General features: G+C 43.4%; 1 protein-coding gene across 1 annotated transcript in view; it reads right to left on the bottom strand.

Annotated features, from left to right (window-relative positions):
• Positions 1 to 16,091, bottom strand: part of Myo16 (myosin XVI) — a 394,847-nt gene that overhangs the window by 157,585 nt on the left and 221,171 nt on the right. Inside the window, 1 exon segment of the mRNA XM_052751634.1 lies at positions 11,239 to 11,311. Coding sequence (XP_052607594.1) covers positions 11,239 to 11,311 — 73 coding nt within the window.

The raw sequence follows: 16,091 nt of genomic DNA, 5'->3' as shown, positions 1-16,091 counted from the left end.
TTTATTCAGGAAAATTGACCACACAAAGTATGTGCTTATCTAAGGAGCCTTCTGCTTTAAATCTCAGAAACCTCCAGCTTTCCATACACCCCATGAAATACAGTTGTCTAGGAGCAGAGAAGAAATGAGAAGAAATGTTCTAGGGATCTGTTGGTCAAATGAAGAAAAGGGGAGGGGCCGGAGAGGTGACTCCACTGGGTAAGGCACCTACCGCCAAGCCTGATGACCCGAGTTCAATGCCCAGGCCCACATGATAGAAGGAGAGAGCTGACTCTTGCAGATTCCTCTGACAATGCGCTATGGCCATGTATGTGTGCGCGCGCGCGCGCGCGCACACACACACACACATACACACACACACACACAGGCGGGGGGGGGGGGGGGCTGAGTGGGTGGCAGTAGTAAATTGTTTTAAAGAGAAAGAAGATTCCTCAAGTTCCAATGGTCATGACAGAGTAGTCGTGGGAAGACCATGATGGAAACAGGGATTCCGAGTTTAAAGAGATTTACTTTTGTTCTTTAGGCTTTACCATGACTACAAGGCAACAACATGCTGTGCGGATCCGGATCCTGTGACCAGAAAGGATAGTAATCCCGGGACGTTGGTTTTCTTTCTAGAACTAAGAATTTTTGTTATTGTATAGCTGTCAATATATCAGATTTACATTTTGTTTTTAATGTACTTACATTAATGGATATATTTTCATGAACATACATATTTATATCTACTTTGATGTAATTGCATTTATTAATACTGTATTTGATACCTTTCTATATAAAACTCTACACGTATCACATTAACAATAAAAATTTTGTCTACATGATCCCCTCCTGGTGCCTGTCACTGGGAAGAGGCTCACGTCCCTGATTGGCAGCTGAGGAACAAAAGCTGCTCCCACATTCTCTAGAAAGAAATCAGACGCCAGCTCCCGCAGGAGGGATGGCATCCAGAGGGGACTAGCTGCTCCAGGGGGTGCAGTGACATTAGACCTGGGAAGACGTGGGGACCCTGGGGAGTAGGAATCCAGAGAGGTCTTTCTGAAGAAAACGGGAGACCCTCCAAGTTTTGCTTTCTGAACGAAGCCTATGTATTTTGTTTGTATTAATTTCATTCTAAACATAATCTTAGCTTCCGCCTCCATCTCACAATAGTGCCAGTCTCTTTGGCTTGAATTCTCAGTTTTACGTCCATGTCAGCCATTTATTTATCTTTAACCACACAGAGTTACCAAATACTAGAAGTGATAACTTTCAACTGTACCTGGTGTAGCTCAGGGTACTCAGTTAATAAATACAGAAGCCTTTCTGGGGAGTGAACTTGAAAACTATCTGTAAATGTCAGTAAGGCAACTAACAGCCCTTCTACCTCATGCCTGGTACCTACTTGAAGCAAAAAGTATATACCTCACTAACAAAAAAAGGAACCCAAACTGCCAAAACTCAAGGATTCTGACTTCATTTTCACAGTATGCAAAAGTGTGTGCGAGCATGCATTTTTGTGTGTGTGTGTGTGTGTGTGTGTGTGTGTGTGTGTGTGTGTGTGTGTGTATGCACAACACCATCAGAGGAAAACTTAATAAGCACATTAGTCATGGTTCTAGAAGATTCTAGAACTATGAACTTGCATCAATCATCAGTAATCTAAAGGATCATCAACTTCAATACAAAAACAAGTGCTATTTCTCCTTTTCAGATCTACCCATCGGAGATGTTTGAGAGGTATTAGATTCCAGGTATTTCTCAGAGTAGATTCGAAAGTGGGTAAAAGGTAAGGATAATATTGCATAGCCATTCAATTAGTATGGATATTGCTCTTATTAAACCACATACTTCATACGTTCAGTGAACTCACAGGTTTAACAATAAAAATGACGCATTCCTTGAAATCTCTGTTCAGCAACAGAACCTTGCTGCTTATCCAGATGGTCCGTCATTTGTATTAAGGACAAACTTAATTTCTTGAGTAAATTTTCACCAACTGTTCTCCTTTCATTTTTACTGCTCTGTGAAATCTATCCGGAGCAAAACGAGACAGTGCATGACACGTACATCACAAAATTAAAGGGGAGGATTAATTAAAGCTGACTCCAGTAGAAGGCAGAGCCCTGGGTGTCCGACAATGGGGACAGTCATCCTTGCTGCTCACTGGAATTAATTGAGAGCTTTGTGGAAGAGGCTGATGTCTGGGTCTGACCCTGAACCCATTAAATTGGAGTGGGGCCTGGGCACTGATGTGTTTAAAAGCTTTTCAGATGGCTGTAGAACACACCAAGCCAGATAATGAAAAGGGAATGCAGCTCATTTTGTTCAGCATTTAATCTAGAAATATATGCAAAGTGTGCTGTGTATTAGTGTGTGCATGAGTGTGTGTGTGTGTGTGTGTGAGAGAGAGAAAGAGAGAGAGAGAGAGAGAGAGAGAGAGAGAGAGAGAGAGAGAGAGAGAGAGAGAATGTGCTGAAATTTCAGATAGTGGACATTTCTCAAAAATGTCCAGAATATTTTACTGTCTGAGATGTGGACAGCTATTTTCTAAGAAAGCATTGAACAGTCTGACGCCTACTGGAGAAATGCCGAAGTAAGCTAAATTCACAGGCTCCTGTGTAGGACTTCCCAAGGCCTTTACAAAGTCAGGTACATGGTGGGTCTCCAATTGGCCTCTTCTGAACACTTCCTGTTGTCTACGTTGCTGGATGTGTTTCCCCAGGGAGTCAGCTCTGCCTGAGATCAATACCTTGTCTATAAAGTAGAAGCTGTGGGAAGCTGGTGGGGGCAGCACATCTCCTTCCAGTTTTCCTTTTAACAGTCTTAGATCTTGTCTCCTTGCTCAAGGCTTCCAACCCCACCATTCTGGCTTAGAAAAGGTACGTTTCCTGTCTCCTACCACCCTCTATCCCCCAGACAGAGCATCTCACCTCTGCCAGCAGCCTGGCCCTATTGAGACAGCATTGTGCTCATTACTGTAGTAGCATCAGACTCCTGTGGGAGACCCTCCATCAGCAGATAGACTTCCTTTTGTTGGTTCTGTTTTCATTTTGGAGTTAATGCCAGCAGGTCCTGGTCCCTGCAGTCTCTATGTTAACAACTTTACTCTCAATGAGGAGGTATAAAAATATGGAGTTTTGAGGACATGTCTGGGTTATGTGGGCTTGGTCCCTATCTTCATAGGAGGAGGACGTTCTTTATGGAGGGCCTGCTAAGCCCTGCCTCTTCCCTCAACTTCCTGCTCATCTGTTCTGTGAGGAGCAAGCCTCCTACCACAGGCCTGGGGGTGGGGGGGGCACAGTGTCCCTAAGATATCTTAGGAATGGACACAACTTTGCCATATATAATGGGTACCTTGACAGGTGGCTTCCCAGAAGCACCATGGAACAATAAATCTCCACTCTTCTAAATTATCCAGTAACAAGAATTCTGTTACCACAAGCACAGAACTGTCAGTCAAATCATAGTGTTGCATATGACAGCTTGATCCTCAGGAAACAGCCAGCCAACAACAAAGCGTCCCATCCCATTGGATTCAGTATTCTACCCAATAATAGCTAGCTCAGGGTAGAAGAGCATCAGTTCAAAGGAAAATGATGTTAGATATTTTGAAGGACACCTCATACATCACACCTCAGCTCAAGCAGAAACTAGGCTCTAGAATTAAAAACAGAGCCTTTGGCCAAAATGTCCTTAATTCAAAGCTTCTGTCATTGTTTCTTATTGTTTACCATTTTTCAAAGAAAACAATGAATGTATATTTTTGTTTTGTTTTGGCAATAAACTTCTGGCTTCATTAACATACTTTCTTCATGCACAGTTACAAGTAGAGGCCTAAAAATGATTGACATACAATTTCTGCCAAATCTATCATCCTTTTCTACATCATGGTCATTTTCCAGAGGTAGAGGCTTAGAGATATGATTGCAGACTGACAGGGCACTGCATTTGAGGTCCTGTGGACCTATGTCTGAGTTCCAGTTTGGTCCCATGAGGTCTTTGGGCTATCCATTAGCATTCTGAAGACAGAGATCAAACAGGAAAATAGCCTCACTCAGAGGAGAAACCTAACAAAACCTAATCATCTTCATCATGTGCAAACACCACCTATAAGCACTTCCCTAGTTTGTTTGTACCATTATGACTTCAGGGATTTTTTTTTTTTACACAGCCACTGTCTAAATCTGGAGAACACTTCTCTTCTGTAGAGTTATCATGTAGTATTAATGAATATTCAATACGGTGATATTGGTTATTAAAGATAAATATGCAATAATGAAGTATTATTCATTGCCTTAGTTCTTTTTCTTGTTGCCATGACAAGGGAACCCTGAGGAAAGAAGCCTGTATTTTGCCTCATGGTGGGAGGGTGCAGGTCCGCACAGCAGGGAGGTGTGGTGGCCGCTATTAGAAAGAAGAGAGAGGTGAATCCTGCCCTTTATCTGGCTTTCTTTTTTCTTTTCTTTTCTTTTTTTGCTTCTTTTTATTTTATTTTATTTTACAATATAATTTAATTCTACATATCAACCACAGATTCCCTTGTTCTCTCCCCTCCCACCCCCTTCCCCTTCCCCCCAGCCCACCTCCCATTCCCATCTCCTCCAGGGCAAAGACTCCCCCAAGGATTGAGATCAACCTGGTAGACTCAGTCCAGACAGGTCCAGTCCCCTCCTCCCAGGCTGAGCCAAGTGTCCCTGCATAAGCCCCAGGTTTCAAACAGCCAACTCATGCACTGAGCACAGGACCTGGTCCCACTGCCTGGATGCCTCCCAAACAGATCAAGCCAATCAACTGTCTCATCTATTCAGAGGGCCTGATCCAGTTGGGGACCTCTCAGCCATTGGTACATAGTTCATGTGTTTCCATTCGTTTGGCTATTTGTCCCTGTGCTTTATCCAACCTTGGTCTCAACAATTCTCGCTCATATAGACCCTCCTCTTTCTCGCCAATTGAACTCCTGGAGCTCCACCCGGGGCCTGGCCGTGGATCTCTGCATCCAGTTCCCTCAGTCATTGGATGGGGTTTCTAGCATGACAATTAGGGTGTTTGGCCATCCCATCACCAGAGTAGGTCAGTTTGGGCTATCTCTCGACCATTGCCAGCAGTCTATTGTGGGGGTATCTTTGTGGATTTCTGTGGGCCTCTCTAGCACTTTGCTTCTTCCTATTCTCATGTGGTCTTCATTTACCATGGTCTCCTATTCCTTGTTCTTCCTCTCTCTGTTCTTGATCCAGCTGGGATCTCCCACTCCCCCAAGCTCCCAACAGTCCAATTAAGAAATGGGCTATAGAACTAAACAGAGAATTCTCAACAGAGGAAACTCAAATGGCTGAAAGACATTTAAGGAATTGGTCAACATCCCTAACTATCAGGGAAATGCAAATCAAAACAACTCTGAGATACCACCCTATGCCTGTCAGAATGGCTAAGATCAAAAACACTGAAGGCACCTTATGCTGGAGAGGATGTGGAGCTAGGGGAACTCTCCTCCACTGCTGGTAGGAATGCAAGCTTGTACAACCACTTTGGAAATCAATATGGCACTTTCTTAGAAAATTGGGAATCAATCTCCTCCAAGATCCAGCTATACAACTCTTGGGCATATACCCAAGGAATGCTCAATCATACCTCAAGGGCACTTGCTCAGCTATGTTCATATCAGCATTGTTTGTAATAGCCAGAACTTGGAAACAACCTAGATGCCCTTCAACTGAAGAATGGATAAATAAAATGTGGTACATATACACAATGGAATACTACTCAGCAGAGAAAAACAATGACATCATGAGGTTTGCAGGCAAATGGATGGATCTAGAAAAAATCATCCTGAGTGAGGTAACCCAGACTCAGAAAGACAAACATGGTATGTACTCACTCATAGGAGGATACTAGATGTGGAACAAGGATGACTGGACTGCTACTCACATCACCAGGGAGGCTACCTAGAAAACAGGACCCCAAGAAAGACACAGGGATCTCCCAATGACGGAGAAATGGATGAGATCTACATGAACGTGAACGTGAGTGGGGGTAATGAAGGGCGAGGGTCGAGGGAAAGAGAGCTTGGGGGAGCGGGAGATCCCAGCTGGATTATCTGGCTTTCTGCTTTCTCCTTTTACTCAGTTCAGGATTTCAGTCATGGGGTGGAGCTGCTCCACATGCATAGTAGGACTTCCCTCTTAGGGTAAACCTTTCTGGTAATGTCCCCAGAGCTGTGTCCCCCTTAGGTGATTCCAAATCAGTCAAGCTGAAGTGGAGAGACCATGAGATTAACATTGAATATGTTTCTAATATGCACATAGATTCATATGAATTCTTCATTTTTGTGTTGAGGTATTTTCCCTTATTTGACCTGGTGCTAGGGTGGACAGGCACTCTGGCCTCTTTGGTTTTAACAAATTGACTGATATTAAATGGATTTGGTATAAAATTCTGCTGTGGAAAAAGTAACTAACAGCACATAAAACTTTTTAAAGGAGTATTGCCTTTGCACTTCTCACAACAGCTACTATACTATCTTTAAAGAAATAAAAAAAATGCCAATCATTAAGAGGAAGTAGTTGCTTATAGTAAAAGTTTAGATATATCTTCTGACAGATTGCTGGTTGGACTGCCTTTACTAACAACATGACACCAGGCTGGATTCTGAGCCTGGTTCTATGGGAACTACCGAGAGTGACATAAACTATCTGTGCTTTGCTTCAATGCCAAATGATGCAAATGAATGTACAGAACACATTTGAGAAGCAGAGTCATTAAATGCACAGTTTACATGCTCACAGTGTCTATATTATAATATACACACATATATGCATATACATACACATATATATGCATATATACATACACATATATATGCATATATATATATATCTCAGCTTACCTGAAGAGGCCTCCATACTCTTATACATAGACTCCACATCCTTATACATAGACTCTGATATTATAAGATGCATATTAAAAATGTCACGTGGTCATGTAACTATTTGGTTTCTTTTTCTGTATCACCGTCAAGCAGAAGACACGTAAGACAGAGCTCCCTGTGTTACATAAGTATGGTTTCGGAATTCGCATGGGAAATGAGTTGAGATCACTATGAGGTTGCCCGCCAGTTACTCAAGGGTCCATACTGAACGTGCTATGGCTAAAAATGGCATGGACTGTGCCCACTTAAAGCTAAAACAGCAGCAGCGTCAAGCCATTTGCACCTTCCCTCTGCGGGACCACTAGAGTCAGCCCTTCTCCATCGCAGGGACGGCCTCAGCCTACTGAAAAATCAGACCTGTGAAGCTGGAGCACTGATCAGACTACACTTCCCCACAGCTTGTTCCTTTGGGAAGCTGCAAAGGGAACTGGCTGACTGACTGTGAAAAACCAAACTGGCCCTCTGAGAGCAACCTCCACAGAGACCCGCCTGAAGAGAGCCAGTGGAGGCAGGCTGAGGTCCAGCTGAGAATTGGCATTTCCCTGGGTTCTTGACGGAGGGAGACTCAAATAAGAGCCCTCTAGCTGAGGCCTCCAACTCTGGCTCCAGGCGCAGCCCATTCCCTGGACGTGCTTGAGAATCAAGAATATGACAGGTGTTTGTGCCTTTAACTTGTTGGGCATTCTCGGATCCCCACTATGGGTAGCGTTTTAACTTTCATTTGGTATCTAGAGTTCATATTCCTTAATCTGCTCACAGTCTTTTACACTTAACCAAACAAACCAGGGCCAACGCTTTTCACATATCATCTGATTTGTATGTGTTTAGATTGGTTCTAGTTTATAACACTTCCTGTCACCACTTCCCCTGCATCTTCTATAAAAATATTAGTCATCATGCACGTTCCCCTGCTGGATTGTGCAGAGGACAACCCCATGGTTTATCTTATTGTATTCTTCTGCTTTGGATTTTTTAATTTTGGACTGGCTCATGAACACTTACTACGTAGTTTTTGCTCCCCTACCTTCTGTTCCCATCACTCTCCTGTCTTCTTTCTTCCATCCATCCATCAAGTGACAGACTACCATAGTATATTTCTCTCCACTGGAGAACCTAACACCACTGAAGAGTTATATAATCTAAAAACTATGCTCACTATTGTGGTAGTTTGAATGTAATTGGCCTCTATTAGCTCATAGGGAGTGGCACTAAATTGGGAGGTGTGGCCTTGTTGGAGTAGGTGTGGCCTTGTTGCAAGAAGTGTGTCACTGTGGGGATGGGCTTTGAGGTCTTACACATGCTCAACCTATGTCTAGTGTCTCAGTTCACTTCCTGTTGTTTGCACATCAAGATGTAGAACCCCCAGCTCCATCTCTAGCACCACGTCTGCCTGCATGCTGCCATGTCCCACCATGATGACAGTGGACTAAACCTCTGTAACTGTAAGCCAGCCCAATTAAATGTTTTCCTTTTTAAGAGGTTCCGTGGTCATGTGTTTCTTCACAGCAACAGAAACTCTATGACTATTATTATAATTCAAGAAGTTGTAACTCATTAGAAAGTTGCCTCCAAGCCCACCACCTGCCTGTGTTGAAATCTCATCCCATTGGTTATGGTGCTGGAAGGTAGTGAAGTCCATGAATAGGACTACTATCTTTGTGAACAGCATTACTTCTTTTACAGAGGAGGGGTTTGCATCCCACAATGTAAAGACATAAAAGGAATCTCCAAATGAGAGGAGGTTCTCAGAAGACTCAGAACCTAGAAACAACGGCATCTTTCTCTTGGGTTTCTGGACTCCAGAACTATAGGCAATGACTGTGTACTGTTTACCCAGTGTAGGGCAATTTGTGACAGCATCACTAAGATGGTGAAGAGTGCCATGACATCAGGCTGACCACAAGGTGACAGAGGGCACAGAGGTAGGGATGCTGGGGTTTTGGAGTGCTGTCTGCTAGCTCCCCTAGGGTGTTTTTCTTTGAACCACCCATCAGTGTTCGCCACAGAGCAAGAACCACCAGCAAACCCACAGTGAGGATTTCTTCCTTACTAGTCTTTTCTTCTACAAATTTCAATCACAAACATATTTGACAAAATTCAGTTGTGTACAAAATAATGTACCAGACACAATTTCAACCCTTCTGGAGTTGGCACTCTAGTCAATAGCTGATCTATCAGTCGATAAACTCAAAACAGGATAGAATAAATGCTTATAAAGGCAATGCTTTCCCTTAGGTGTGCTCATAAATATAGCAATGATTCCTCAAGCATGCGAGCTTAAGTGTACAGTGGAATGGAAAATGAGGAAGTTCTTCTAGGAACAAATGAATCCACAGAGAATCAAACCAGTGGCCTTAAAAAAAAAAGTTCATATGCAAATTTTGGAATTTATTGCTTCCAGGTAAAGATGCTGTTTGCATTTAGACTAAAAAACAACCTTATCTTTCCAGAAGATTCCTAGTAACCATTATGTCCAGCAGCAAGGCAGACCTGCTAAGAAAATGGGATATTAAAAAAATCATTCTTGCATAATCAAAGTCTAAGAATCGATCTTGATCTTGACATTTTACTCATCAATGCTTAAAACTAGCATTTGAACAAAAGATCGATTCATGTGTTAGATCTTAAGGGAAAAATGTCCCTTCCTGATACCTAGAAATCACAAGCTGTGAGTATATTCTGAAATATGTCATTAAAACATTCAACAGAAAGAAAGAATAAAGGATCTGTGTGATGGTGGTACAATGCCTATATTTTAATAAAGAGGCTACATGAATACTGTGCATGTTATCTATGAGCACAGACTGAACGTGTGAGCTGAGTCTGGGTGTGGAACAGCTGTGTAGGAGGCCAGTCTCCCCAGAATGGGACTTCCTGGTATATCCTCCTACCATGATTTCTATATGTCATTTAGTGGGACACAGGTAAACAGTGGATGTCATTGTGTACATGGAGGTATGTGTATATGTGAGTGTTTGTATTTTCTAAAATGAGTATGTAAGATCTCCAAACTAGAGCAGACAATACTCAAGCAGCTGCAGACCTGGGTACAGTGCACAAGCTCTCCTGATCATACCTCTCCCACCTCCTTTATAACTCTTGTTGTACAACACATATAATTTAGGTATGAACAAGTGTGAAAGAAGAAACTTGTGGCCTGTGTGATCTTACTTCTAACCAGTGCTCTCTTTCCTAACCCTGGACTGGAAGAGATGTAGAGCTGTTTTCAACTAAAACTGAGTAAAATCCACACTGTTTTCAGTGTTCCTACAAGACAGAAAATTTTACAGTGGGATATCCTACACCATCCCAGCCCTTATTGTCAGTATCCCATTTCTCACGCTGCAAGTTGGCTGTTCACATTAAGTAGGGAATCCAGGATGACAAAAGACAATTCACCTTGGCCTAGATATTTCTGCTACTAAAAGTCACAGATCTGGGTTTTACACGGATTCTATCTAAATCCTTGTCCAGTATCACTGATTCCCACACTGTACATCTAAGAAAATAAAGGTAAATATATCAATCACAAATTACATGAAGCTCCACAGACAAGCAGTAACAAATTCAATTTTCTTCAAGTGCTGTGTTCTTATATGACCCCCCTGCAGGTCATTAATAGCTCTGCTTTTCTTTAATATTTAACTTTGAACTATTTTTAATTTGACTTAAATACTACTCCTGCAGTACTATTAAGATGTGTATACAAATCAGATCTTTCTTAAAAAGCATCCTAGTTGGGTGGTGGTAGTGCACACCTCTAATCCCAGCATTTGGGAAGGCAGAGGCAGGCGGATCTCTGTGGGTTTGAGGCCAGCCTGGTCTATAGAGCCAGTTCCAGGACAGCCAGGACTGTTACACAGAGAAATCCTGCCTCGAAAAAAAAATCCTCAACAGGAGGTAAATAAAACACAACTAATAATTCTCCAACATGACTGTGGCTCTCCAATAATTCCACGTGTGAATGTCGCATGAGATGAGCCTACAGACTGCAGCCAAAGGCACAGCAGGGACCCTGCATTCTGATGCAGGCTAAGCTTTCTGGGGGCTGCTTCCTGATGTCAGACGCGTCTGCTCTCCGTCTTCTGATCCAGCACAACATTCATGTGCCCACACACAGCTAGGGACCTTCACAAGAGCATCAAACCTCATGACTCTGAGCACACGAACCATGGAGAGACGATGAAGCATCAAGCCACCAGAAATGGTAAATTCAGTTACAGAGAGGGCATCCTTCTTTAAGCCCATATTTGAATATCTTAACGGGAAGCACAAGTTGTAAATTCAATTAACATTCACATTCACAAGATTTTAAAAGAAAACCTACTTACTTGCTCAAACTCATTCTTTTGAAATTCCTCAAACCCAAAGATGTCCAGTATTCCAATGTCCAATGTCTGTGGGCTGAAAGAGAACACAGCAGCAGAGTCAGTGGGCATTCTTGATAATCTACCCTTGGAGAGGACTGCAAATACACAGCATGGCACTGCTGACTGAGATGAAGAATCAGCAGATCGTGGTTTGGGAATCTTCTGGAAAGCTCTGAAGGTTGGCAGCACCTCTGCACTCCTTGAGGTTGCTTCTCCAACTATGCATTCATAAATACACCTCGTTACTAGGTTAAAAATAGAAGTATGGATGGGTGACTTCAGGCTTGTTTCTCTAACGTTGTGTCTGTGTCCTTCCCACTATACCAGGCCTGCTGACCCTCAGAACACGAATCTACATGCTCCATGGCTCCCCCTCCCCGGGATCTGCACTCTTATCTCGCAGAGTCAAGAATTGTTTCATACTGTCTAGTACTACATTAGGAAATATGTGAAGTCTGGCGGGTCAGACTTAGACACCTCATACTGTGATCTTCCCCAAGGACTATTTACAAGGAAAGGGGAACTTTCTGGGAATTTATAACAGTCTTAGATATGGTCCCCGTGTTGCGTCCTCGTGGCAGGTAAGAAGAACATCAAGGGTGGCTCTGAGCACCCCAACTCCAGGCACAGATGAGAAGATATGCGACATACACATTTCAGAAATTGAAACTGACAGAGATTTCCTCAGAAATTATTCAGGGAGATTGTACAAAGCTTGAAAAATGTTTGAATCATTTGCACTGGTATTCCCATACTGAGGTGCTCCTTCTAAGAAAATGGCTAAAATATCATTAGAGACTTATGAACAAAGTTTTTCATTGGTTTAACTACAGTAACATAAAAAAAAAATGACTAATGTCCCACAACCAAGACACGGAATTAAATCTCATACATGCATAGTACATTGATGTAACAAAAATGGTCCCATTTATAGGGAGTGAAACACACACACACTCTAAACAGAGCATTGCCCAAGTTGAGACACAAAAGAGCCAGGAGGAAATGGAGCAAGCCCCGAAAAGGGAAACAGGATTCCTGCTTACCTCCCACCTTTGCTTGGTGATTTTGATAACCAGCAAATATTTTATCGGTGTTTAAAAAATCATATAAAAACATAAGAAATGTTCAGCAACAACAGTAAGTCAAGAGAAAAGTTAGAAGCCAATGTATCCTTTAGAAGACTTGCGAATCGTATAACGTCAATCTGTTTTTAAAAACGCACAAGGGATGGCTCAGTGGATCAAGCCCTTGCATGCAAGCATGAGGACCTGAGTTTGTAGCCCCGTGCAGACAGCTGGATGTGGTGGCTTGCATCTGCATCCCTAGTGCTCCTCCTACAGGGAGATGCAGGGGAGGAAGGCCACTCCCCAGGAGCTTAAGTCGCTAGCCTGGTACGCGTAGCCGTGAGGGAGAAACTCTGTCTCAAGCAAGGCAGAAGGGGAAACCTGGCACCCAAGGCTGTCCTCTGACCTCAGCACTCAATATGGACATCTTGCGCACACACACACACACACACACACACACACACACACACACACACACACACGTGTTAACAAAATAAACTCGTGGTACAGGAAAAAACATAGGACACACAAGAAGAAGAGAAATTTCAGAGTGGTCAGTCTGAGGGCATTTTATAATTTTCTAAACATCCTGCACTACTATAATAAAATTTTCACCAAACACATGCTCATTTACTTCCAAAGTAGTTACAGTTGGGAAAGAAAGTGACTTGAACCAGTTCCCTGAGGCCAGGAGCCCCAGTGTCAACACTGAGGTGGCACTGTGTTATCTCTGACACTGACAGGGAGTATGCAGGGACCACAGCCGGGATACTGCTGTGGGATGTTCTGTATGGCAAATGTGTTGCTAATTAGTCAATAAATAAAACACTGATTGGCCATTGGCTAGGCAGGAAGTGTAGGCGGGACAAGGAGGAGAATAAAGCTGGGAAGTGGAAGGCTGAGTCAGAGAGACACTGCCAGCCGCCATGATGAGAAACAGCATGTGAAGATGCCAGTAAGCCACGAGCCACGTGGCAAGGTATAGATTAATAGAAATGGATTAATTTAAACTGTAAGAACAGTTAGCAAGAAGCCTGCTACGGCCATACAGTTTGTAACCAATATAAGTCTCTGTGTTTACTTGGTTGGGTCTGAGCAGCTGTGGGACTGGCAGGTGAGAGAGATTTGTCCTGACTGTGGGCCAGGCAAGAAAACTCTCGCTACAGGGATACAGTCGAATGTCTCTCCTGAAAGCCAAGTGGCCATCTCAAGAGTAGACACCATCCCCTCTATGTCCGTCTTGGGAATGGACACCTCTCTCATGTGCATGCTCATCTCAAGAGTGAATGCTTTCTTGTGTGTGCCCATCACCTCAGCAGAGGGCGTGTATCCTGTGTGCCAGTCTCGAGAGTGGGCACTCCCTCTGTCTACTCTGATGCTCTCTCCAGCTTGCTCATCTGCTTGTCCTGCCTGGTTCCTACTGACTTTGGCAGTCAGGCCCTTAACAGTAGGACACAATTTTGGTAGAATTTAAAGAAAGTACCAGTAGGTACCAGGGACCCTATGCCCACCTCCCACACCCCAAGCCTTCCCTTCTCCCAGGATAGCCATGTAATGTTGACAGGCAGGCAGAGGTGCTTAGTCACCATGTATAGAGGGCAGAAACATCCACTAGGGATTCTGACCTGGGTTAGAAGCAAAAGTGTCACCTGAGGGAGGCATTCATGAGCTTAAAAGAACAAACCTCTTTCATTGTGTTGTTTTGTTTTGTTTTTTGATATTTGATTGTTCCAAATGTGTTTAGCCACAAATGTAAAAGATGATTTAAAAAACAAAATCTGGAGTTACAAGGAAAATTAAATATAAGTTTAGAGCATGGTGCGGAGATCTGTCTGCAAGGACTGCAGGGGAAGGCATGCTCCCTGACAAGCTGGTTTGGTTCCTTACAACTGAGTGGTGCTGTGTCTATGACCTCCATTCCAGGAACGTGCAGCCAGTGGGGGGACCTGTGCTACACAGTGGCCAACACAGCTGCCGTCCCCTGGAAAGCAATGGTACTGCCACACAGGTGTGCCTCTCTGTAGCTAGGCTCCAGAAGAGAGAAACATAGACCGCCTCAGATCCACCAACACTCAATCTTTCAGGTGAAATGAACATAGCTATGACATGGGCCGTTTTACATAAATTCTCTGAGGGTCCTACTTGGAGCTTTCCTGGTGGCTAATAATGTACATTAGCTTATGAGTAAATTGAGCATCTTTTATATCACACAAATATTAACTGCTGGGCCACTAATCAGTGTTTGACCACATGTATATGTGTAGGTAGAAGGTTTGGATCTAGAGTAACTTCCTCGACTCAACCACAGAATCTGAGCTGAGGTGTCACTTGGCTGTCACGCTCAACCCCTTAAAGGTCCCCTGGAGAGTCCCCTGAGCCATAAGTAGGCTCAGGAAAGGGACTCCAAGCACAATTAGTCATAAAATAAAAATACATTTTGAAAAGATGGTAAGTCACGGAAAGTCTTAGTCAGGGACCATGACAGGGTGGGGTTAACCCCAAATTCAACACATGGCAAGGAGGCCTTCTGCAAGGCCTGCATGTGGGACATTCTTCCAGATAAGCTATTGGCAGAAAACCTCAGCAGAAATCCCTCAACTGTTATAGGTGAATCAGCTTCTTTGGCAGAAGGCAGACCAATAGGGCATGAGGATGGGCAAGAATTATTCCTGGTGCATTCCAGACTTGAACATCATCGTCCACCTCACTGCCCTTGGGGGCTCCTGGATTCACACGGAGGTTAGAGTTGGGGTGTCCCTAAAGGAGTTGACTGGGCTGTGGCACCCACCATCTGTACCTTCACCAGCCATATGATTGTCATAGAAGTGCATATGACAAAAGCCATTTATTCCCTTCTTATCTGTGAGATCTGCAGCGCAGTTCAGTGCTGTTAATGAACACATGTCCCCTCGTGAGAGCCTGCATTTACAGCCATGGTGTACGTGTACGTAGACTCGTTACCAAGAACATCTTCAGAAACAGGAATCACATCAGCCTACTACATGGTTTAATTATTTTAAAAAACCATAAACAATATTTAAATGATATCAATGCTTGCATTCTAAGTCTAAAACAACTCCCATTTCAGCATGACAGGAGGCTGAGTAAATAAAACATCACTACTCCACCAATTGCTCCCTAGTCATTAAAATGATGGTTATAAAACTCAGAAACACAGATGAATAGTTCCTGTAAATGAAAACAGCCAGGTGCAAAACTCAGTGTTGGAGGGATGAAGCAGCTAGATCCTTCATACGTGCCTGGAGACAGCCTAAATTGGAAGTTTGGAATGTGATTTGGCTCTCTTTACTGAACTAAAGAACTGATTGTGGAATGACCCAGAAATTCCACTCCTGGGCATGTGTCCAAGAGAACAAGTCCATATGCCCAGTCAAAGACATATACGAGTATCGTGGGACTTCTTTGTTCACACAATAAGACTGGTAGTGGTAAATCAAAGAATGCGACTGTTACCTACACCGCTCTGTTGCTGCATGTTTTACAGGGGAATCTTGGGTGGAAGCAAAATAAGAATTAGTAACCAATGACGGTTGCATTCAATGTTGAATGTGCATCTCAAATCTGAACGTTGAGTGGAAGAAGCCACCCAAGTAAAAGAAGAGGAAGGAGCCAGGTCACCCTGAAGTTCAAGCAGTTGGAGGCCACAGGGTCAGAGATGGGTGTGAAGTCTGTAGAACCGTGGGGGTAACAAGGCACTAAGGTAGGCTGGGCTTCAGCAGAATAGAAAGG

Source organism: Peromyscus californicus, unplaced genomic scaffold, assembly GCF_007827085.1.
Source record: "Peromyscus californicus insignis strain IS unplaced genomic scaffold, ASM782708v3 Scaffold_23__1_contigs__length_62951481, whole genome shotgun sequence".
NCBI classification, from domain to species: Eukaryota; Metazoa; Chordata; class Mammalia; order Rodentia; family Cricetidae; genus Peromyscus; species Peromyscus californicus.
The sequence above is the reverse complement of the archived record's forward strand: the minus strand, read 5'-3'. Positions and strand labels throughout refer to the sequence as shown.